At 43.8% G+C, this 23,942-nt stretch overlaps 1 protein-coding gene across 5 annotated transcripts in view; it reads right to left on the minus strand.

Moving 5' to 3' along the window:
• Positions 1–23,684, minus strand: part of ARID5B (AT-rich interaction domain 5B) — a 114,495-nt gene extending 90,811 nt beyond the window's left edge. For 2 of the 5 annotated variants that reach the window (XM_058841134.1, XM_058841132.1), the window contains exons 1-3: positions 23,560–23,684; positions 23,127–23,387; positions 10,302–10,527 (exon numbers count right to left, since the gene is read on the minus strand). In XM_058841134.1, the coding sequence (XP_058697117.1) occupies positions 10,302–10,527; positions 23,127–23,387; positions 23,560–23,580 (508 nt within the window). In that variant the 5' untranslated portion in view covers positions 23,581–23,684. Of the gene's footprint in view, positions 1–10,301; positions 10,528–20,435; positions 20,881–23,126; positions 23,418–23,559 lie in introns of those variants that run through there. The other 3 variants (XM_058841135.1, XM_058841131.1, XM_058841133.1) reach the window with 3 other exon arrangements.
• Positions 23,685–23,942: the final 258 nt, after the last annotated feature.

Here is a 23,942-nt window from a genome sequence, read left to right on the forward strand (position 1 = left end):
GCACCACACTGAATGTCTGTATTTTGCCAATGACTTATGAGAAGGATGAGGCGGGTAACATGGCACAGCTGGCTGCAGGGACATGCTGGGAGGGGAAGGGTCCTGAAGCACCTTCCCCTCTTGAAGGGCTGTAATTCACCTAATATCAGGAGGTGTGAATGACACTAAGTACCTGCAAGAGACTGTCACCACCCCAACTCAGCAAGGCAGGGGACACCAGGCTTAATTACAAACAGGTGACAGTGGGACATGCTGAAAGCTGAACATGCTCTTGAATACTATGTCAGGTTCAGCCCCAGTTCCTAATTAACTGCTCTTATCAGGAATGGATCTGGTATCGCAACAATGAAACCTCATTTTGGAGGACAGGCCGATGATCCCAGACTTCCCCTGGGTATTTATAACATGCTTTTAAAATGCACTGACCTGCACTTTAAAGAAACCTGGGACCAGAACATCTGGGCTTTTGTTGTTTTGTTTCTCAATAATAAAAAGTGAAAAAATTATAAAGCTGTGGATAAAATGTTCAGGAACACAGCATCAACTTTGTCATCCTTCACCTATATTCCCTTCACTAGCCTCAATCACAAGAGCAGAACAGAACGTGGGGGAACTTGGAGGAGGATGAGAGTGAATGTTTCCCACCTTTTTCTTAAATGAGATGTTCGTTATAGGATCCTTGAATTGTGTGGGGATCTGTTCCATTCATGACACACATGCGTAACTCCCTTTGTCACTAATGGGAATGATGAACGTGTTGTGAGAGGAGAATTGCCCCCGAAAACTGCAGGAGTGTGAACAAGGCTGTAAATATATCTCAAGGTTCTGGTAACATTAGAAACCAGCCTAGCAAATTTCTCATGGTTTATTATGATATCACCAAATCCTCTCTATGTATTTATAGCCTTGTAATTCACAATTATTCTGGGTCCATAAATGTTTTTGGCATTTGAATGTAGAACTGATACTATTATTTCACATGTTATGGTACTGTCCGTGAATGCTAAATTTATTCCAGCACAGACTCCTGGAGTTCATTTATCAGATATTTTATGCTACTGTTCTTCTAATGATTCATTTATCCCTAGTAATATTTGTATTCTGAAGTGTGGCGTCTCCCACCGACAGCACAATTCAGCTCTGCTGAATTACCTTTTTCTTTCACAGCATAACAAAGTAGAGCACAGTGAAATTGAAGATGGCCTTTAGTACACTGTCAGAACAATACTGCTTACCAAGCATATCCAGACACATTTCTCAAACCACATATAATGCTCTGGCTGCCAACATGTTCATAAAGTCATTAACCGGCATCTTAAAATGAGGGTGTGATACATATATTTAAATGTTTAGGAAAATCAAATGTGGGCTCTCTTAGAAGCTTATTTTGACTTTCAGCTTCTACATATATCAACTATGCAGCAGTGCACAGATGTAAAAAATCACCTTGATTTTTTACAAGCTGCTAAAATATACTCCTGCTAAAATCATACACATTACCTATCACTAACAAAGGTTCTTTGTGCCATTAACTACTTGCCCTTCACAATGTTACAGAGCAAGATAGACCCAAGCTGAAGGTTTACAGTGCTGAGGATTCATTTTTACAAGCAAATTATTATTAGCAGTAAAATTAAGGAGGAACTTACTTTACATGGTACAGGTTTTACTAAATGAAGTAAAAAAAGGTAATGGCACAAGGTTCTCTAAAACAAAACCTACCCAGTAACTTACAATTCATGCTGTTACAGTTTTTAAATATATGTTTCTTTGTCACCCACTCCCAGAAATTGCACTGCAATTTGTACACACACTAGGTTTAACCCTTTCCTTCCCAAACACCCTCATCTATCAATGCTCTCATCATACAAGGATCACCAAGTCAGCAAAGGCAAGCCTGACCCAAATTAACCAAAAGGGATTAAGATGTCAGAACTGATACTGAGAGTCTTAAAACTCAATTAACAAAGGTAAACCTGCCAGAACTATAGTCTTCTCCTGTGTACCCACAGAACCCTGCTTGGGGCTCACAAAGGTGATACATAGTGCTAGAGGAGATCCTGGTGCTGGGAAGGCACATTTGCTATTGCCCACTCAGCTGCTGTAGCCAAGCCCCTTCCCATAATCTTGTCCAACAACTTCCTTTTCTTTCTAGTGTTCCCACCTCTTACTTTCCCTTGCTTGCCATAGCAAAGGTCCACCTTGGCAACCTGAGGAGCCATCATCACCTGCTGTTGCTGAGATCTTCATAAATGCTGACATGGCCATTCACTGATAGCTTTTGCTCCTGTGTGCCTCTGTCCTACCAAATGGTTTCACAAAAAGAAGAGAAAAGGAATAAAATGCAAGTCTCCATCTTCAAGTTCAGATGCACAAAGGATGCTCTCTTTGACAACCACCCATAACACAAGACAGGTCGTCTATAAGATGAATAGTGTATCTCAGAGAAAAAGTACTGGCCTTTCTAAAACAACACAGTCAGAACCAGACTAGGATACTTAGAAAAACAGGTATTGAGAAGCCAGACACATCACACTGTGCCTATAAACAAAGGACCAGTTGTCTTTCTGAGCATGGGAGTAATAAAGAGCAACTCAAGAAGACTTGGAAGGGAGGTGGTGAATGAATTTGCTCTGACCTTACTTCTTCTCCCTACACAGGAAATGACACCCAGATCTGGCCATGGTATCAACAGAACCCACAGAAAAGCCTGAGCATCTCAGCATGGCCACAAAGGTCACAAGCCAGCATGATTCATGGGCTGGTATGAAGACAGCTCCAACTTGATTAACACAGCACTTGGAGTCAAAGATGACTGCAAGACTCTAAGTCCTGGGCTCCAGCAGCACAGAATTACAGCACAGGAAAGCAGCCAGACAGGAAAAAGAGGATGTCCTTGGTGCCCACCCAATCATACCACAACATTACATAGATGTTGGGTTTACAGATTTTAGTACTCAGAGAATTTTTGGCTGGCTGTGTGGAAAGGATATAACACAGGAAAAAGGCATCAGTGATCTGTGAGGGATCATCACATCTAACCAGCAACCATGGCACACAGAGGAGACCACTAATCACCTCCCTCCATGGTGCTGGGCAAGGGAAGCGCAGCAACACAAATCATCCCAAACTGGGTCCCCGTGGGACCCAAAAACAGTATGGGCAGGATGGAGGATAGAGAGAAGGCTGAGGAGGAAAACAGCATCCTCTAAACAAATTATTTTAAAAAATAAAGAGAAAGGAAAAAAAATCCCGCCAAAAAAGCATACACTGAGATAAAGTCAGATTCAGAGCACAGCAGCATTGCACCAGGACACACACATTTCCAGTTACTGGAACAAAAACCCATGGCCAGTAAGAATTAAATGCAAGATTCAAGAGTGACTAGAAGGGAAAAAATCCTGGAGAGCAGACACATGTGGGTTATTACACAGCCTGGCAAGGTCAATCCTGGTGCTAAAAACAGACAAAAATTTAAAAAGCCATCAAACATTTTTAAAGGGATACTGTCTCACACTGGCTGCTTTGACACTGGCTGTGAATGGTCCTTATTTTTTTATCTACTTATTTTGTAATTACGTAGGCTATCCTGTTCCAGCCAGAGGCTGCAACAAAACTGTTATTGATATTGCAAACTGCTGCAACTTCAACTTTAAGAGAATGCAGGGCAGTTCTCTAGCTTCACAGGCAGTAAAATTTAACTCCTCCTCCTCTTGGTTTGCAGTAGTGATTCCTTCTCTGATGTTTCTGAATAGACAAGAACTGCAATTGCAAATGGCTGTGCTCTACACAAATGGCAAAGTGCCCTGTCATACCAATACATAATTGAAAATGCTGACACAGTGACAACTGCTACCAGCACAATTCTGATAATCATGTTAGCTTCTTCCTGCTACGAGAACAGGGTGGGTGGTAAAAAGCCACTGTGAGTTAGGGGCTACCAAGAGGGAAGTTACCTGGAATTTTGTTTACATTTCTTGGCATACCTTCCACATTTCAAAGAACAAAATACTCACATCCTCAATTTCACTCCCTTTTTATAAAAGCTCAAAGGTTCTGGTATATAGTTATAATTCTGGTCAAAGCCTGATAAGAAATCCAGATCTCTTTGATAAGACATGCTTGAAGTTTGAGGTGTGCGGCGTTAAAACTTCTTTCAAGAATCACAAATAAATGAGGCTCAACACAATCCAGTGGTGACTGAAAGGCTTCCATAGCCAGTGCTGTACAGTAAAATATTTTTGTCATCCTCATATGCTTTCTTTTCTAATGAAGTAGGCTCTCCCCAGGGAAAGGGAGAAATTAACAGCACTTAAAACATCTCAGCACTGCTCAGGCAAACAGATGGCCTCAAGAAGGACAGACAACCTCAGAAGGACCCCACCAACCTCCTTCCAGGGAGGTGAAGGAAGATGTAGGGGAAACCAGCAGTGGCTCAAGAGAGAGGGGTAACTGAGGAGGGAGGACTCCAAAATGCTACTGAAGATAGGGTCATCCCCAGGACTGAGTTACTGAAGGACACTGAACTTAACGACTGCATCACCTTTCAGCACTTAAAAGGCAGCCAACAACTGAAGCCAACAAGTATTTGTTAAACCAACTGGTTGACCAATAATAAAACAAATATTTATCTCTGTCTGTCAGCTCAGCATCTCAGGTTATCTCTGATCCCAAACATGTTAACACCAAAGGTAAGCAGTAATTAAACCAAAAGCAGTTGTTAAATCAAATTAAGCCTTGCTGCTCCACAGCCTCTCTGAATAGTCATCCCAACAGAGCTTCCTGCTCCACAGCCTGCTGGTATTCTTGTCCTGTAGCAGTACTGCTGGCGTGTGCTATAAGCTGCACAAACACAGAAGAAAAAGATGAGCCACAGCCTCTTTTTTTTCCCAAGGGAGCCATCCTTCTCCATTCAGGCTCCATGGAGCACAACAGAGATGTCATGTATTAGCCTCATCTATGGCAAAAGAACTGTATCAATTGGGCTGATTAAAATGAGTTAGAGAGGTCAGTCTGACACACGAGACAAAAAAACAACATACAGTATACAAGGGCAGAGAGGGGAAAATGGGATAATGGGACACTTACAGGAGCTTTATCAAGATCAGAATGGCATTCAGCTAGGACAAAGTGGACAGGAAGGCACAAGAAGAGGCAAAGAGTGCAGAGAGAATGGGAAGGGAAGAGAGGCAGGACTTAGGCACAAAGTATACAAAGTGACTGTACTCTAAATAGCCAATTAGTTGGTCAGAAAATTATTGCATCAAGTGATGCAGGTGAGCTTGAACTGAGCAGCATGCAACAAACAGTGAAAAAAGGAGAGTCAGTATCAGACCAGAAGTCAATGCAGTTGTCTGAACATGCTACAGCTGCAGACTATCAGTTTTGATAATGTCACAGTTTGACTACATTATAACTTGATAATCTTCATCTGGTGAAGTCACACCTGCTGGAAGGCCACTGGCAAGTTAAATCGGAAGGGCCATGCAACAGCCCAGTGCCCAGCGGGGTCTGTAACTGTGCGGTTGGCATCTTCCAGAAAGACAGCTCACCCCTGCTCTGCCTATCCTTCCAAACTCACTGCAGTCTGCTGTGGACTGGCCAATTTGTGTGGCAACACAAGATCTAGTAAGGAACTGCAATCTTCCAAGTGAAGACATGCAAATGATAAGACTGGTAAAGATGAGAAACCAAGAGGGTGACCCAGTCCTGCAGTACCCAGCTCTGCCCAGCAAGCTCCTCTGGAGAGTTCAAAGGAGCTACTACGAAAGAAGTAGGAAACAACTGCTGGGAAACCACCTACACACTAGAAAAGCATGACTACTAAAATATACACTTCAGCTGGGAGTAGTAGTTGATTTCCCTGGGTTTCACAGGGAACAAAGATCCAGATTTTATACCCTCAAATGCATGACTGTGGGAAATGAAAGGCAGGACAGGACTGACTGCTAAATTTTCTTTGGGTTTCCCCTCACTGGAACTGAACAAACAATAAGTGCAGCAAAACCCCTTCAGTTCACCAGAACTTGCTCATCCCATTAACTAACATTGCCAGTGCAGGAACCTTAATCGCCCATTTTGGCATGATATTCACACAGAATGGATAAAAAGAGCGGCAATGCCAGCTTGGGGACCAAACCCAGATCTCAGTTATGACAGAGCCAGAGGGCTGCAGACTGCCTGGCTGTAGCAGCAGCTCCCACCTCCCTGGCCCAGCACAGGCCATTTGTTACATGGCCAAACCCAGGCAGCTCCCTAGCCCCACCTAACCCAAACCAACAGAGCTGGTGAGCACTAAATTCAGTCATTTTTCCCTCAGCCTCTTCTCTCAATTTCAGCTCTGACTCCTCTATCTTTTATTTCTTTTTCTAAAGACACATTTAGAGATTAAACCATTCATAACTGCCTATCCACAGACAGTTTGTGGAAGTATAATTGACAATGAGTCTGCTGCAAAAATGAAAATGCTGTTTTAATAACCTTGGCCTAAAATACATTCTGTTGTATGCCTCAAAGGGTTTCAATAAAAAGTCAACCTGTAGAGACATATTCTCCTGGCTTAAACAACAATCCAAAGCATATAAATGTAGTCCAACTATAATGACATATTTATAGGCCAATAAAGCTTACACTGCAGCTTTCATACTTCACTTAAAGGAAGTCTCTAAGAAGCAATGTTATATAAAATAATTTGAATTGTTTTCAAACTATAGCCCAAGGAATACAAATATGCAACTTTGCCATATTTAACTGATAGTGTTTACACTGCTTAGTTGTTAAGCATTCTGTAAAAGGAATAATTCCTCATTTGGTGACTTCCCACTGGTTTACCAAATATGGGTATACAAGTCCATTTATTACAAAGAAAAATTCCCTAAATAATTCTAAAGACAAAAATAAATAACTAGCGGCCTCAGTAGTGAATGATTTTATCAGACCAATTCTTCTGGAAAAACAGGTTCTCATGTTCGTTATGAATAATACATTCCTGAGCAACTCTATTTTTATATGCTGCATTGTTGTTACTCTTTATTTTTCCCCAACATTTGAAAGAAATATTCAGAAAGCTATAAATAGTCTTAAGGCATAAACTGCTAGCATTCAGTATTGACATATTTGTAGAAAGGGACAGAATGTATAACATAAATATCTCAACAGGCAGAAAGAAATAATTCTTTAAAATCATTTTTCAGGCTGAAATCTTGAGGCTCACACAAAAAAATGCTATTGTGAGATCTTTTATTTAATACAGTCCTAAGGAAAAGTTCTGCATAATTCACTAGTGATAAAAACAACAGCATCTTACAGAAAAAATAAACCGAACAGTTTCTGCAGAAAAGAAGGGCAAAGAGAAAAGAACAAGAAAAGAAAGAAGAAAAAAAAACAGGGAAAAGAGGGGGAAGAGAACAAAAGAGAATAAAGAGAGAACCAAAAAGGAGACAGAACTACCTTGTTTGAATTTGGGTCAAATTTCAGTTATAAATTCATGGTTTCTACAGATTGTGGATTAACCAGGTGTTGCCTTAGTTTTGGCTAAGCAACTGCCACTGAACATATTGCTCACAAGGCCTCACTTTGCCTGTTGTTGTTTGAATCTGCCCTACTCCCAGCGGCATGTTTAAGTTTGTTTGCACAGTGACACTTCTCTGGTTCTGTATCAGCCATGTTTTCATTTAATCCAGGTTATTTCACTCCTCACCACTCCTGGATAGTGTGTGAAAACTGATTTTATTTCTTCTGTAAAGCTTTTTTGAGCTCTTTTGTAGGGATATAATTTCCTATTACCTTCTAGAGCTTGATTCAAAAACATCTAGTAGGGAAAGCTGCAGAATCTACTCACTTTTATGGGATTTTTCTGTAATGGAAACATGCCATTTCATAGGAAAAAAGGGGTCCAGAAGATGTTGTTTATCTAGGCCTTTTCAACACCTGGCAACTTTCTCATTTACAGCCAAGTTTAAACATCAGCATCACATGAGGGATGTTTGCATGACAGTGCACTGTGCTCTTTTTACACTATACAACCCTATTTTCCCTATTTTAAGAGGAAAGACTACCCCATTCCATTGTGCTGGAGACCTGCTGCAGAAGTTACTGCTAATTAATCTTGTGATCACTGCAGCTGAGTGCTGCTCTGTTGGTGAGACATTGAGTATTGGAAAAGGTCTGTGGGCACACATCCTAATAGGCAGTAAAGCTGCCATTTGACAGCGGGGAAGAGACAACACCAGCAGCTCAAACACCTCAGACACTGCACATCATGCTCCTGGCCTTTGCCTCCAGCTAGAGACATAACTCCCAGAGCAATGTCAACCCTGACCAAGCACACAGAATGAGAGAAGTAAGTCTTCTTCTTCTCATGGGTGCTAAACATCATAGATGAGACAAACACCAGAGCTCATGGATTGCCTACAGGACACCAACTAGGGCTGCTCCACAAGCTTCAAAGGTCACCACTCTTCTGAGTTTTTATGTCAGATCCAGGAAGCAAAACAAGATTAAATTCTTGGCTCTTTCAAACAGTAAAAAAATCATCTCAGTACTAGATTTAGGAAATTTCTTTGATTCCCTTAATAGGCTGGATCAATTGTCTATATCAATGTATCTAGTCAGCTATAGGTCTTTGTGATTTCACTTCTGTCAACCAGTCATTATGAAGATAAAAGCAGTCATAACCAAACATTAGCTAAAATTTCCTTTTCTAATGAAAAGAAAACCCAACCCAACAACAAAGCCAGTGCCACTGGCAACTGAAAATCAGCAACATCAGAATGTGGGGTTATCAAAATTTTATCATATAGGTTTGCATTCCATGAGCATTTTTAGTATAACCCCTACGTTGAAAGGCTTAACATCCAACTATAAGCTTTGGGCTTAAAGATAATTTTCCCTAACTCCTAGAGTAGATAACAGCAATTTCATAACTTACCACAAGGGTTTTGTGTTTTGTTGAAAACAAAAATAAGGAAACATTAGCACACAAAAGTTCTGTCTGAAAAACATTAAGATTCTTCTGACACAGCAAACAAATGCAAATAAATGTAGTGTGTAAAGAAGATACCAGGGCAACAGCAGAGAAAATTACCGCATGTAATTATGAACTAAAAGAAACCACAGAGAAAAGCAAAGAGAGACAGAATTGCATGGCTTATTTTTTCCCTGGACATGTAATGAAAAATAAGATCAACTTCCAATTGTACCTTAATCTTCCGACCTACATAGGTAATGGTAAAATGTGAGATTGACAAAATCACTTCACCATTTGATAAGATCAGAAAAATGAGATGCAGAAGATAAATCTTCCAAGAGAGATCTTAAGCTCCATGTATTTTGGCTTTGATGCCAACCTAGTCACAACACTATAAAACTGAACTTGGCCCTACACTCCTGTTCACATAGATACAAAAGCATGTCCTCAAATGCTTCAGGTTTAGCTTTTAATTTCTTACCTTTTCACACATTATGGCCTAAACTTGATGCTCTTCAAACATGGAACATTTAATAAAAACTTGGCAGAAGAGAGAAATGTCTCTGGTATGCACTTCAAAGTGCCATCTCTGACAGCTGTTACACATCCAAGGTCCAAATACCACAAACATGCATGTTTACCAACAAGAGACCCATCTCCCTTGGGCCTGGGAACCCACCACAGGTACTACAGGTGTGAGTGTCTATGCAACAAAGGAGTCCCACAGCTGCAGTAGGAGAGCTATCAACTCCCTTTCTGAAAACAACAGGAAGAAAGCACAGGAGACAACAGTGGAGTGTTCACAGAGCCCTATAGAAACATAAAGCTGACAAGGAAACACTATGGAAGGGACACATCCCTATTGAACAAGACACAGAGCCAACTGTACAGGGTCAGGGTAAGCACCTCTGAGCTTCTGTAAGATGGGACATGGGAATTGAAAGGCCTTTGCTCATCCCTGCCTGTAACAGGAGGCCTCAGGAAGACATGTCAGCCTTCTCTCCCCACAGAATACAGCTCTGACCTGATCCCCCAGCCTGCAGAGCCCCAGCGAGAGCCTGTGACAACTATTCGTATACACATCTTCACGGTTTGAGCTGCAGTGCTCAGGGTAAACAGGTATCAGAGTGTTACCCCACACCAGTCTGCAAAGACCTTGCGATGAGCTCCCTACCACCACTCATCCCACACAGGTATCTCACAGCCACACATCTGTCCCAGGCTCAGAAATACCTTGGTAATCTGCAATGCCATGGCAGGATCAGGCTCATCTGTCTTCCAAAGACACTCTCACACAGGCCCCTTCCCACAAAAGAAAGTAAGGGATACTCACCAAGGTCAGCCTTTTCCTTCAGAATATCTTTGAAGTTCAAGCCACTGTTCAGTGTGGATTGTCTGTATCTTGTCAAGGCCTCTTTCTGCCCATTCTTCCCCACATCCATGGGCTGGACCGGCTCAGCCCGGAAACCACACTTCCACTTGGAGAAATCGGACTGTGCCCATTTTGCCAAGTCCTCAAGCTTCACAGTAACTTTTTCTGAAACAGCAATAACTTCATCCTGCAAGAAGTGATCAGATGAGAATACAACATGTCACTCTGGGCTCCCTGATGACTGAGAAACCAGTAATATCATTCTGCACTGGCTCCTGCAAAAGCCTAAAAAGTAATTTTTCTGTATCACAGAATAGCTAGTGCTTAATTTATTCCTCTTGACACCTAAGTGGAAATATGAGTTGTTTATTTGAAGCAAATATACATGATCTAAAGACAATTTCTAGAGCCAGGGAATGATCCTAAAAGGCATTTGAAATGCAGGTTGCCAAATCACATTTTGTATAACCCAAAGCCTTGAGGGAAAGTTTGCTTTTTAGGTACAATTAGCTCCAAATATAAAAATTCATGGCTGGATGACTAATGGTTATAGTTTGTCCTGAAATAAATGGACTAAGTAAATCTCAGATTCTTGGAACTCTGACTCACCAGAAAATTCCTATGTTTATGGTACATTTTCCCTTGGCTTATACACAAATACTGAATTTAACTTTTGTCCTTAAAATTAAATAAAACTGTGATGTAATCCCAAAAGAAATACTACATAAATGTGCTTCCCACTAAAAGAAACTTGCACATTCTCATGTTTCTTAAAACCTTTTTCAAGATCAGAACAGTAATTTTTTTCCTCCCTTCTAAAACATACATTCTAAGAAGAGCACTTAAACTTGGTTTAGCCTCCAGAACATACACTCAAATTAAACAGTCCTAATTGGTGGATTTTAACCTTCCAGGAAACAATCAACTCCTCTCAGTCATGGTGAATAAGCAGAATATTTTACAGCTGACTCCAGTGAGCAAAGGATCAAGAAAGACTCAAAAAATAAACAAACATACATACATATCCAGCAAGATAACCTCCAGATTTTTTGGTTAAAACAGAAATAATTAATGTTGTAACAAGAGCTGGCTGTACACCACACCTTGCACACCACACATTTCTAACACTAATTAAGGTTACAGATTCTTGAAATAAATAAACCAGAATCAAATTTTTCTCTTAAACAAACATAAGTATTTGCAAAGCGGAGAGAAATTACTTGGGTTATTAAACAAAGGGAAAAGCACAATTGATTCTCTCTGTGTGTTTTTTTGTCCACTGAACACATTCCTTAGGCAATAAATACTGTTCAATGGAAAAAAGGGAAAAAAAAAAAAAAAGCTTTATTGTGACAAGTTGCACACAATACAAAACCTGAAGTAATTCTAGTAAAAAACAAGATCTGATATTTCACTCTTCCTTATATAATACAAAACCTTTTATAAGCAGGCACCTTCATTACATTTAGTGCAACAACAAATATTTGGTCAGAAGTGAACAGCATGTTTATATGCTAAGCAAGCTTGTAATAAAATCTTCTCCGTCATTGTTGCACAGCATAAGAGCCTCTACCAAACAACAAACAATAACAGCGATACTTCAAATCTCTGCTTATGACAAATGTCAATACTTTGTAAACAAGCACTGGGTACTACAAAGTAGAATTTCAATAGATGGATTCACCCAATTTCATTACACCATCCACTTGAAATAAAAAAGCTGTAGTTGCTATGCATTTTATAGCTATTACATGGTGATTATTAAATGTCAGGATGGAAAAAAAAAATAATATATATAAATATCAGCCCGCCTGCAGACAGTCTCAGCAATTTCTGGATGAAGTCCTCTCTTAGGATGTTGAATTCCATCACCAGCTACTACACAATTTCTAATACTCCATACCAGAGAAATCTACTTAGCAGCAGCTAAAAAAACACAAAAAAAACCCCAACAAAAACCTGACTTGGAGATCTGACATGCTTCTGGTTAAAATATTATTTTCCAAACAGTTCTCATGATCAAATGATTATGATTTCAATTACTAGTTTCTTCATATCCTTTCCAAGAACTGGTATGACTAATTTTGGCTGGCATACAAAGTAAGCTGAGCAGACAATTTATTAACCAAAAGAAAAGTACAATCACTATTACATCATCAATGAATAAACTTGTTTTTGAGAATACAACCTCCGCACACACAAGTGTGATGCATATGCAGGAAGAAAAAAAAAACCCTGAATTAAAAAAAAAACAAAAGCAAAAACAAAACAAAAACAACCAAAAACCAAACCAAAAAATGGCCCTACTTCATCAAGGGTAAATAATGGTGCGCTCTGCCCAGGCTGTTATGGAGGGCAAACTGCAGAGGCAGGAGCAGGGGACCTTTTGGCGATCTGGGGAAAGCACACCTGAGCCATGAGTTTCCTGTGGCAGCACCACATCCAGCCATGGGAACATGGGGTGTTCAGCATCCCCACATTGATGTGAGGGGCCAGGGAAAGAAAGACACAGCAAAAAGACCACTCTATTTCCCCTCCAGCCCTTTGCAAAATGCCACCAAGATTCCAAATACAGCCACAGAGTGCAAGGGCTTGCCCAGGATGGCACCAGGGAGCAACCCAGCACAAACGCAAAATACGGAAGGAGTCCACACTGTCCCTGTGCTGTGATAAGGGCTCTGGGCTAAACCTCCCTCCACAAGTGATGGCCTCTTGTCAGGGCCACCGGTTTACCTCCACACCAGCTTTGTCCCCAAGGACAGCTGGTCACCCCTGCAGCAGTTACATCCTTAAGGGCATAAGGCTGGCCCACAAATTCCTCTCCTCCCCTTGTACTGCCAGCGATCACCACAGCGGCACAAGGGAAACACAGCCTAGTCCATTTTAAGGTGGGAAATGGAAAAATTACCTGAACCATTTCAGAGCCTGCCTTGGATTGCCCTGCCTGTCACACAGCAGGACTGGACAGATTGGCTCCCTTCCCTCACCACTCACTTTTGACCCAATTCCCACAGAATTGTCCACATTCTTCCCAACTCCTCAAACACTGCAGATCAGACTGCAGTCCTCTTTTGCCAATATAGATTTCACCAGTGTGGGACTAAATCTCCAGGGGAATTTCTACCCCAGTGCCTCATCATACAAACACTGTCACCCAGCAAGGCATGGCAAGGGTGCCTCCAGTCTGCTTACTGAGGAGCCTGAGCCACAGGCAGCTCCAGTGGGGCTGTCTTGCCCACATCTTGGCAGTTTGCTGACACAAGAGGTCATCTGCCCTTCTGCCACATCACCCAAAGAGAGGTCACCCGACTATCTCACCAGCTCTGGAATGTCAGTGTGCCTTGCCAAGCTTTCACACATTCTTAAGCAACCTTTCCAAGCACTCAGCCCCAAACTACTGAGATGTTTGGGTTTGGTTTTTTTTTGAGCAACAGCTGAAAAAAGGTGACAAAAGGGTCCTTCTCCTTTTTGGTTAAGCCTTGTGTCACAACAAAAGTTGCTCTGGGACCTGCAGAAGAGCTTTGTCAGTCCCTGCACCCATTTGGTATCAACCACAATCTACTGCCACAGCCCTTCCAGAGAAACACCTTCAACAAGATGACAGAGGAATATTAATGTTGTAAAAATAAAAACCAGGTAAAAGGTGACACATGACTAACAAGCCTTTAGAAGATTAAAGAAATCTGCTGTATAACCTGGGTAAACATGAAGAACCGCCCACGTCACAAACAGTGCATATATATATATCTATACAAAATCAACTCATCATGTATTAGCTATGCTCTGAAGTGACATGTTTATGAGGTATCCATTGCACAGCTAAGTCTTTAATTACCATCTTTTCCTGCTACAGCAAGAAGAGAAAACAACCAGCACAGATTTCAACTCTGCTCAGGAATGAGATTTATCAGTTGGCCCTGACCAATCAGTCAGTGGTCCCAGCTACAATGCTGTCTAAATATCAAAATAAGCACTGACTATAGAAAGAGGCACTTTTTTAGCTGCTTCTATAAAAATGGTTATCTAATCAGCCTGTAATTTTAGCATGTCTTACAAGACTTCTAAGCAAATTCTTTTACCTATCAAGTAGAAAATGGGAAGATGGTTAAGAAAGATGGTGACACAAACCCTTCTTATCCACCTCTTGTTTTTTAAGAGCATACTGGATTTGCATTTCCAGAGAAGTCATCCAGGGAGAAGAGGACAGCATCTTCCCAAGAGCCATTATGCTTAAATATTATGTCACTGTTGTCTAAGCAACCATCACAGCCTCGTGAAAGCACAGAATGCTATATTGCCTGACTCAGCAGATGGTTGAAATACTTATATTCAGGGAAACAGGTCAGGTAGTTATAATAGTTTAAAGCAGATAATTATTTTTCAGAAGAAATATTAACTCTTACAAGGCAGGGAGTCACAGGGAGCACAGGTAGGTCATACATCTTGATTGCACACCCGCATATGGTACATCACAACTCCTTACTCATTGCCAATAAGTAGGAAAGATTTATATTTTAGAGACATTGAGACAGCCTTAAAAGAATTACAGCAACTGAGATTTCTCAAAATTTTGACATGCTGAGACTGTTTTCACTCCAGTACTTCCACAGGTCATTTAAGGAATTCTGGAGGGCATGAGTGAGTCAAACACCTGCTTGGCTGTCTCCTAACATAAAATATGTGGCTTAGAGAGAAACAGGAGATGTACTATAAAAACTCCTGCTGATAATTACAGGAGACACTGCACATCATTTATCTGATCAGTATGATTTGCATTAGAAAACATCTTCAAGCCTTTTCTGTGAAATCTTTAGCACAGTAGATAGCTGGGGATGCGTATTTTACAACTCAGTACGTTGCTGATGAAAACACATTCATCCGTGGGAGCAAAAAATACAGCATGACTCTTACGGACTGCATTCACTAGGGATAACAGAACTGTTATTTCATTTGGGCATAAAGGCCTCTCTTATTCTGGGCTGGTTTTACACCCCCACTTATATTTTAGGGTTTTCACAATTTAAGTGTAAAAGACCTTCCCATACCATGTGTATGTAACAAGGCAGCTCTCGACTCAGGAATCCCGTTCTCTACTCTAGACTCCTTTGAGGAGCAGGAGGTCATGCTACAGACACATAGAAGGAGGGGGCTTGTTGCCAATAAGCACCTCTCCTGTAGGAAGGCATTTACCTGGATGTTTGAGGGAAGTACCATCTGCTTTATTTGACAGCACAGTCAAAACAAAAGGTCCTGATCACAGTCTGTAGTCTAGAGCTCTTCTCTGCCATACAGATACTATTAGCGCTCTGGGACAGCAGCAGAAACCCTTTCACCCCAAGTCACTCAGGAACCTGAACCCAGGTCTCCAGAAACATCTCCTAAAAGCAGCACTTCTTTCAGGGACCATATCCAGCTCTAAAGAGGCAGAGAGCATTTGTACAGGACTGATATGCTCTCAGAGAGTTCCTCTAGAGCAAAAAGGTCCTGTCTCCCTTCTGCCAGTGGTGGGCTGGGAATACATAGAGAAGTTAAGACTTCAGGACCACAAACTGGCTAAAAAACCTGCTGTGTTATGGAAGAGGCCTGGCTTTGAGATGTGCTCTGTTCAGCCTCCCTTACAGGGCACACAAAGGACTTTCCTGCCACACACTCCCCTGTTCTTTCAGCAGAACCCTTGTAAGCATGCTGCAGACCTAGGGACCAGGGCACAGCTCTGCCAGGTGGCAATTGCTCCTCATGCTCTGCAGGTGGGATAACTGAATGACAGGGAAGCCTCACAAGAGGCTCCAGAGCTTGGCACAGGCAGGGGCAGCTCTCTTTCCCCTAACCCTGCTCTGAGTCCTCATTTGGTGCCATCTCCTTGCATGGCCTAGCCCAGGGCAGACAGAGGTGTCCCAAAGTATTTGTGGAGCACAACTGACCACTGGGGTCTGGACCTATACCCCAGAGGTGTCCACATACAGGGACCTACAGAGACCACTGCTTTCCACCCATGAACCTATGGAGAAAACTTTGAGAAGGGAAACATGCATAGATCAGGAATTTACCTGGCACACCAGAGAATTTTGAACAGGCCATGGCAGAACCTTTCATCTGTTAATCCTTTCCTAATTACTTTAAAGGGCTATAATGATCTTGTTAAATTCAGATGACAGGTATTTCCCCAGCCTAAGTACAGCTGCACAGAGCTGTCTGAAACTCACACTGATGTGTTCATCCCTTCTGCCAGAGTCCAAAACCAAGAGAAAAAAACAAGAGAAAAGTTAAAGGACATGGTTAAAGCATGTGAAGTCCTATGGTTTTTGCTTTCCCTTGTATTAGCAAGCAGCATTTTCCACATGACTCAGTAATTCCAAAGCAAGACACGCAAAACAACCTGGGGCAGAACACCACGTCTCTGTAGGGTGCTTTTTGGGGTACTGGTACACTGGGGCCAGAAGTGGGGTGTAGATGGGTGCACAGAGGGATGGCTGTGAGCAGTTAGACATGACATTTCTATGTGAACCTCCTCCTTTGTGACTGGGGTGTTTATTCTCCCTCCTTCCACTCCCAGCCAGAGGTTCAAATTGAATTTATATCTGTCACTGCAGATAGAACTTCTGACCAAATAGAAAATAGGCTTCAGTCAAAATGTTTTCCCATCAGATAGCTCACAGATCGCAAAGAGCTGTTTTAGTTTAGGCAAGTTGACAAGCAATTCATTCCTAATTTTGTCTACTACAGTTACAGTACTAGAAGCTTTCCTCATAGATTACATAATTATATTTTTTCTTAACAAGGAGTACATGGCATTAGCAGGTTTAAATTATGCAAGCTTATTCTTTTGTCTTTTGTTATATTGTGTTCTATTGTGCTGGTAAAACAATATGTGCTTTAATTAGCAAATATCTGTAAATAATTTACTTGCTTTTCATAAAGCAGAACAATGGAGCCAATTTTCACATACATCCACTGAGCATGTCTAGGGGGTTTCTTGCCAGAACCTTCCATTGTTCAGTATCTGTATCAATCTGCCCATCATTAGCAGCTAACGTTCAACAACCCAGTAAGACATTAAAGTTTTGGCCCCTGGGAGTAGCCCCAAGCCCCCAAATCTGAGGCAACACTTCTCAAAGAAAGATTAAAATATCCAGAAAATGAAAACAAACTCTTTTATTATCTGTAGCCCTGGCATCTTTGCATAGAAACATGGATGCCTGCCAAGCATTAAGGTCATTGGATTAATGCCATAAAATGCTGATGTTCATCTGACCTTCTGACTGCATTTTAGCTACAAATAAAAATCTCAACTTGATACAACACTATGAATCATGCGAGTCTAGGCTGTGCAGGGTTAACACTGGGTGTGAACCCACACTGCACACACAGAAACACACACACACACACAAAGAAAAAAATGCTTTTAAATCAAGAGTGGATGACTGTTCAGAGACTTTGTTATTTTGAATGCATATGAAAGGGCTAGAACAGGCATTGCAAGAATATTTCAATTATGTATTTCCCAGAACTACTTCTCTGAGCAACTAATGCAAATATTGCTTCCATAGCAGTAGAACTTCTTCCCAAATAAAAGTATACAAGAGCTTGAACCAGAACATACTTTCTATATCATTCGTATATTGTTTGAATATTATTAAAAATGCAAAACCTATGTATGCGTTACTCTCCTGAGCAATACAGTAATTATGATTAAGGGACAAACAGCATAAAAAGAGCCAATTTATCTTACTTGCACTTAGGATACTATTGTGTAACTAAGCAACTGAAGACAAAATATAGTCTAATTAATTCATTCCTATGCTTATTTAAAAGACACAATTAGAACATTTTTATTTTCCAGCCTGCACAGTATCTCAACATGCTTGAGGGTGTACCATGTGAGGCCTATTATTCTCCAAAGACAAGAGTTTAATGTTTAGTGCCACTGATCAGACTGGGAACAGCAACTCTGGAAAGCAGTGGGTGTATTTTAGTCTGAATACACAGGGAAGGGGAGGGAAGAACGGAAATAAAATAAAAAGTTGTTTGGTTTTTTTAAAGGAACCTGTCTTAAATGACCAGATATTCCAGATTGCTGGCTAATGGCTAGCAACATGTGGCTTCTCTGAGTAATATCACTGCCCTCTCCTTTCTTTGCCAGCATATACTACTGGTGGTGAGAGAGATAAAAATATACAGAGTGGATATGCAATTACCAAACCCACGATATTTTATGACAAATGCCATTTCTCTAACACTGCTATTACAGTGTGCCTGATTTCTAAAGCTGAATTAATTTGAACAAGTGTACATTGGAGATTGATGCTATTAGCATGATTTTTAAAGCACCCTTTAATAATCATAATCTGCATGTTTGAAACGTGTTGCCATTACCAGTGTTGACAGATATGAGCATAAGGCACAGACCGTGGAGACTAAAACAGGGCTATTCTTATTTCAAATAAGAGCATACAGAATCCTACGTCTGTAAAGAAACCAAAATCTATTACTGTGCAAAGGAGTAGCACGTTTTTCTAGGGGGGTGGCCATAAAGCGCTGTTGATATAAGACACCATGCCTGGGCCAGCTTATGCTACCTTTCTGCACTGGGGTAGGAACCTCGCAAGCGGAGAGCCCCTACAAAATGAACCAGGCTTTCAAGGGATGCTGTCAGCATCTATCCTGAAATGAAGAGAGAACAAACTCACTGATTCCCTTAACTTTCTGGAAGAATCTCTTCTGCAATTATAAATGACACACATTTATAGAGTGACTTCTGTTTTTTCCTTTCCCCCAATTAGTCTGAAAATGCAAAATACTTTTAGGGAAATAATTACAGGAAACTAGCTCTCTCCTCTGTATGAGCAACGCTTACTCATGTAAATTACTTGCATGAGTAAGGATTATTTGCAAGGAGAAAAGTATTGCATCAGATCCCCAGTTTGGGAGAAGAGATGAAATCAACATGAGTTCCTAGTAAACTTTGCTCCTGATGAATGAACCAAAGGCAGATCGCCACTGACAATCCAGCCTCAATGGAAGCAGCATTCACCACGATGCAGGGCAATGCAGGGGATGTCATACCATGCAAAATTAATTAGTTGCTTGGTTAGGGTTTATTAGGAATTGATTTATTAGGAATTAATTAGGTATTTGATGTATGCATCACATCAAACACCATACCTGGATTTAATGAGTATCAACTTTGAAATATATTTTTAAGCCTAGACTAATTAATACCAACACCTTTAAAAACACAAAAGCACAAGGCACTAACAAGCATTTTTCTCTACAACTGCTGTTGCAAAGGTCAGTCATTCCACAACCCCACATCACCCCTTGGAGCAGAGAGATGTAAATGAGCTGGAGAAGGCTTTGGCCAAGACCCTGTGGTCTAGAGGGTGAGCCCAGCTCATGTCCCCTGAATGCCAGAGGACCAGGGCACTGCACAAGGGGACGAGGCAGACACTTTCTGACACCACACAGCTTCTCACACTTGGGTGCCAGCAAAAGCTGCGGGCCTGCTTACCCCATGCACCCCCATGAAACTGTTTCAAACACAATGGGGTGCCCTTAAAGGCACTTCCTCTGGATCTTCATAGGCCTCCAGACATCCTGTTCTGACCCCTGTGTGAGGTACCTGCCATCAAGGTCTTCCCAACCCATGCAGAAGGTGACACAGGGGACTGCACCAGAGAGAATAAGAAAATCAAGGGAAGGTGGTGACTTCCTCCAGCAAAAGACTGTTTTGGCAATGGCCCTGTAGGGATGGAGGAGAATCACTTCTCCCCTGCAGCAGGGAAGACAGAGAAGGCTGCTCTTGCTCTGGCCAGTGTTGAACCTGCCACAGTGTGTGGGCTTAATGGTGAGATGGGAAGCAGCGTCCTCAGGATAGAGTGTTTTAAAAGCAGCAACAAAGTTTTCAGTGAAGTAGCACAAAACTCTTCAAGTTCATGTAACAGTGGCCTCACAGGCCCTGTTGCTCTTTACTAAAATGACTCTATTGTTCCTGTGCAGCAAGACCTCTGGTCTGAGTGTGATGCCAGAGCTGGTCCCAGCCTCTCCAGGTATGTCTCCTTAGGATGCAATGAGCATCAGGGTCAGAAGCATGCATACCTGCTGCATGTGAGTATCCTCATTCCACATTCAACATCCACTGAGATTCCCTGGGAGACAATCTCTGGCCATCCCCTGGCACTGAAAGGGAGTTTCTCCACTGTGGTGAAGGGGATGCTGAGCCTTATGTGGAGAGAAGGGTACTGAACAGAAGCACACCTGGGTTTGAACTGAACTGGATTTGGGCAGTGCATGGAAACATCCAGTTTTAGCAGCAGTCAGGGTTATATTTCAATCTGGATGATGAATTCAGCTAGCTATAAAAAGACTCATATTTACACTTCTTGCTGATTAGCTGAAACATTTGGCAATCAGATAAAATACGCCATCAGAAAATTCTGAGTAACAGAAGCATTACATCCCTCCTTGCTTCTCTTCCCTCCTCACAGCCACTAGCTGAATACTGCCATAGTGTCAGTGCTGCTATTACGGACAACAGGCAGCCAGCTGCTTCTATTAATCATGCCACTAGCGCAGGTAGCTGCTGGAGACTGTGCCTAAATCTCTGGTGGGTTTGATCACAAGACTGCGATTCAGCCACTTGCTACCCTCACCAACAATTTCAGTGACAGCAAGCACTCCTGCCACCCTTTGCCTCGGACACCACAGATTTGCAATACATGCTTAAGCACAGGCTCACTCCATCCCTACTCATTGAATGCAAGATGAGGTATTTTATCCCATCAGCAGTCCCACACCAGAAATTAGGTCCCCTCTAATGGCTGTAAGCTGCATCTGACTCAAGAGACACATCTCCTCCTGCAGAAGGAGCCCAGTCCAGAGGCAGGAAGCCCTGCTGCCCATCTGGGGATCAATCTGGATCATTTACCAAAGGGTCTGGGACCTTGGGGTGCCAAGGGGAAACAGCTGCCCCTTCACCCCAATGAGAGCAGTTACACCCACCCAGCCAGCACACAGCCTTTTGTCTCTCTGCTGCCTGCACATCCTCAAGCACTGTTTGGATTGTTCCAAACTATTAAAAATCAATAATAAAAAATCATTCCTATGTCTATAAACAAGTTAATGGAGTAAATGAAAACAAAGTACATTTCTTAATGGGAGTGTTATGTTGCCCTCTCTAGGCCCTGGCTCTCAGCGCTGGTTTCTGTAGGCTCCCTGCCAGAGAAGTATCACTCAGAGCTGTTGCTATTGCTGCTGCTGCTACTCTGCTAATGAATGACTAACTTCGGCCAGAGGGGAAATGACATCACCGGGGTGTAAAACACAACTGCATTAGGAAACTTTTTACCTGCTTTACATTTGTCATAATTATTCTACACAATACGACCAGCATTTGCATAATTTCAAGGCGTGCCATTATCTTAATTGAAAATTGTTTTCATATGGTTGAATAATGCAGAATGACATCAGTTAAAACCGCAATGAAATGCACGAGTATAATCACACGGCTAATTGCTAGCGGTGTTTGCATGTAAAAATAAATAAAATTGTGCGTATTATTAGGAAGGTACATGTAGCTACGAACTCTCGTACCGGAGCAGTGTTTTACTCGTAATGGTAGGACTAATTTTCTCTGATGTTCCTACCACAGTAATATGAGCTGATCATTAAGGCGTATTAAAATGATTTGTGTCCCTTTCCCCGCCCCCCTCCCTTCCAAATATCTTTCATTTTACACACACACAAGACACGCAGAGGCACAGTTTTAAATAGTCACCACGGGCAATTTCAGAGCATCCATTGCTCACTGTCATCTCGCTGATTCTTAGGAAAAGGCTCCCTTATCTCAGCGGCACGCACAGAAAATTAAAGTGAAGAGGTGGAAGCGAGCGAACGTGGCTCTGAAACGCGTTTCGGCTGGGTACACGTGTGTGCGGGCACACGGCTACGCCGGCACCTACAGCCACGCTGTGGACAGCCCCCCCTTGGACCCACCCCCTCGGCATCTCCAGTAGAAGTTACCCCAAAACATCTCGTCCCCCTCCCGCCTGGTCTCCATTCCCGCAGCCCCCTGCCTGGGTACCTCACCCGTCCCCCACCCCAGACCACAGACTGAAGCAATGAATTTGAAAAGCAGATAACGGGAGGGCTTGGGGCTGGGGCGGGGCTGCGCGGCCCCATCCCGGGCTGCGCGGCCGCCGGCGGAGGGTGCCGGAGCGCAGCGCGTTTGCGCCGAGAGCGCGGCGGCTCCGAAATACGCCCAGGCATATCTGCAAGTTATTTGAATGTATTATTCCCGTACCTGTCATTTATCACTTTATTCAACACGTCCCTGCGAGCAAGAGAGCGTTTGATCTCCCTCCATTTCGTAATTTCCGCCCTCTTAAACATATCGAATACTTAAAAAAAGCCCCGAACAGTACCGAAATCTCCCCCAACATGTTTTTTTTCCCCCTGCTTTTCCGTGTGTTTTGGTTTTGGGCTTTTTTGGGGTTGTTTTTCTTTTGTTAAGGAAGCAGAAGGACAGGGAGAGCCCCGCACAGACTCCGCTGCCCGCCGGGCCGGGGTTGCCCCGCACCCCGTCCCCCTCCCTCCTTCCCCCCGCCCGCACAAGTTCCCGGTCAGTGCGCACCGGTGCGCCCCGACGGCGCGGCCCCTCCGCGATGCCCAGCCACGCACGGCGGGGAGGGGGACGCGGGTGGGGGGAGCCAGCAGAGCGGGGAGCCGAGCCCGGGCATGCAGATGGGGACGGGCCCTGGGGAAGGGGGGGGCCGGCGCTGCGTTTACCACCTCGCCATGGTCACTGGTCCTGCCCTGGGGGGTGTCCTCGGGGAGAAAATAAAGTTTGGCGCTGGAGAGAAGTTGCCGGCTGGTGCGCTCCTCCCAGAGCAGCTGCAGCTCCGCGATGCAGGCGGGCTCCTCCGCGCGGCACCGCACGAAGAAGAAGTCGCCGAGGGAGAGGACCCGCGCCCGGCCGCCGCCGCGGCGCTGGAAGCGGAACGCCCTGTAGAAGACGTAGGGGCCGTGCGAGCCGCACGGGGCGCCGACCCACTGCGGGGAACAACAACACGGCAGCGGCATCAGCGCCGGCTCCGCGCCGCGCCGCGCCGCGCAGGGGCAGGAGGAGGAAGAGGGCGGCGGGAGGGGAGCGCGGGAGGGAGGGAGGGGGCTCCGCAGCGGCGGGGGGCGCGGGGCGGGGCGGGGGCGCGGGGCGGCGCGGTACCTGCAGTGCGCTGCGCTCCATCGCGGCTCCGGCGCGATTGAACTCAACATTCTCCCAAACTTGTTGGCGTGAATGGAGCCCGGCAGGTCCTGGCAGGGCGAAGCCGGCCCCGCCGCCCGCCACCCCCCGCTGCGGCCGCCCCCGCGCCGCCCCGCCGCCACCGCGGCCTCCCGCCCCGCCGCACGCGGCGACGCCCCCCCCGACGCCCCCCCCGCGCTCCGCCGCCCCGCCGCCGCCCTGCCGCGTCCCGCCGCCGGCGCCGCCCGACGCCGGCCGGGCCCCTGACGCCCGCCCCGGTCCGGCAAAAATGCCGTGGGGCGGCGGCCGGCCTCGGGGGGGCGGCGCGAAGGCGGCGAAGCGGCGGTGAGGCTCCTGTCCGCACT

Source organism: Poecile atricapillus, chromosome 6 (genome assembly GCF_030490865.1).
Source record: "Poecile atricapillus isolate bPoeAtr1 chromosome 6, bPoeAtr1.hap1, whole genome shotgun sequence".
Classification (NCBI taxonomy): Eukaryota; Metazoa; Chordata; class Aves; order Passeriformes; family Paridae; genus Poecile; species Poecile atricapillus.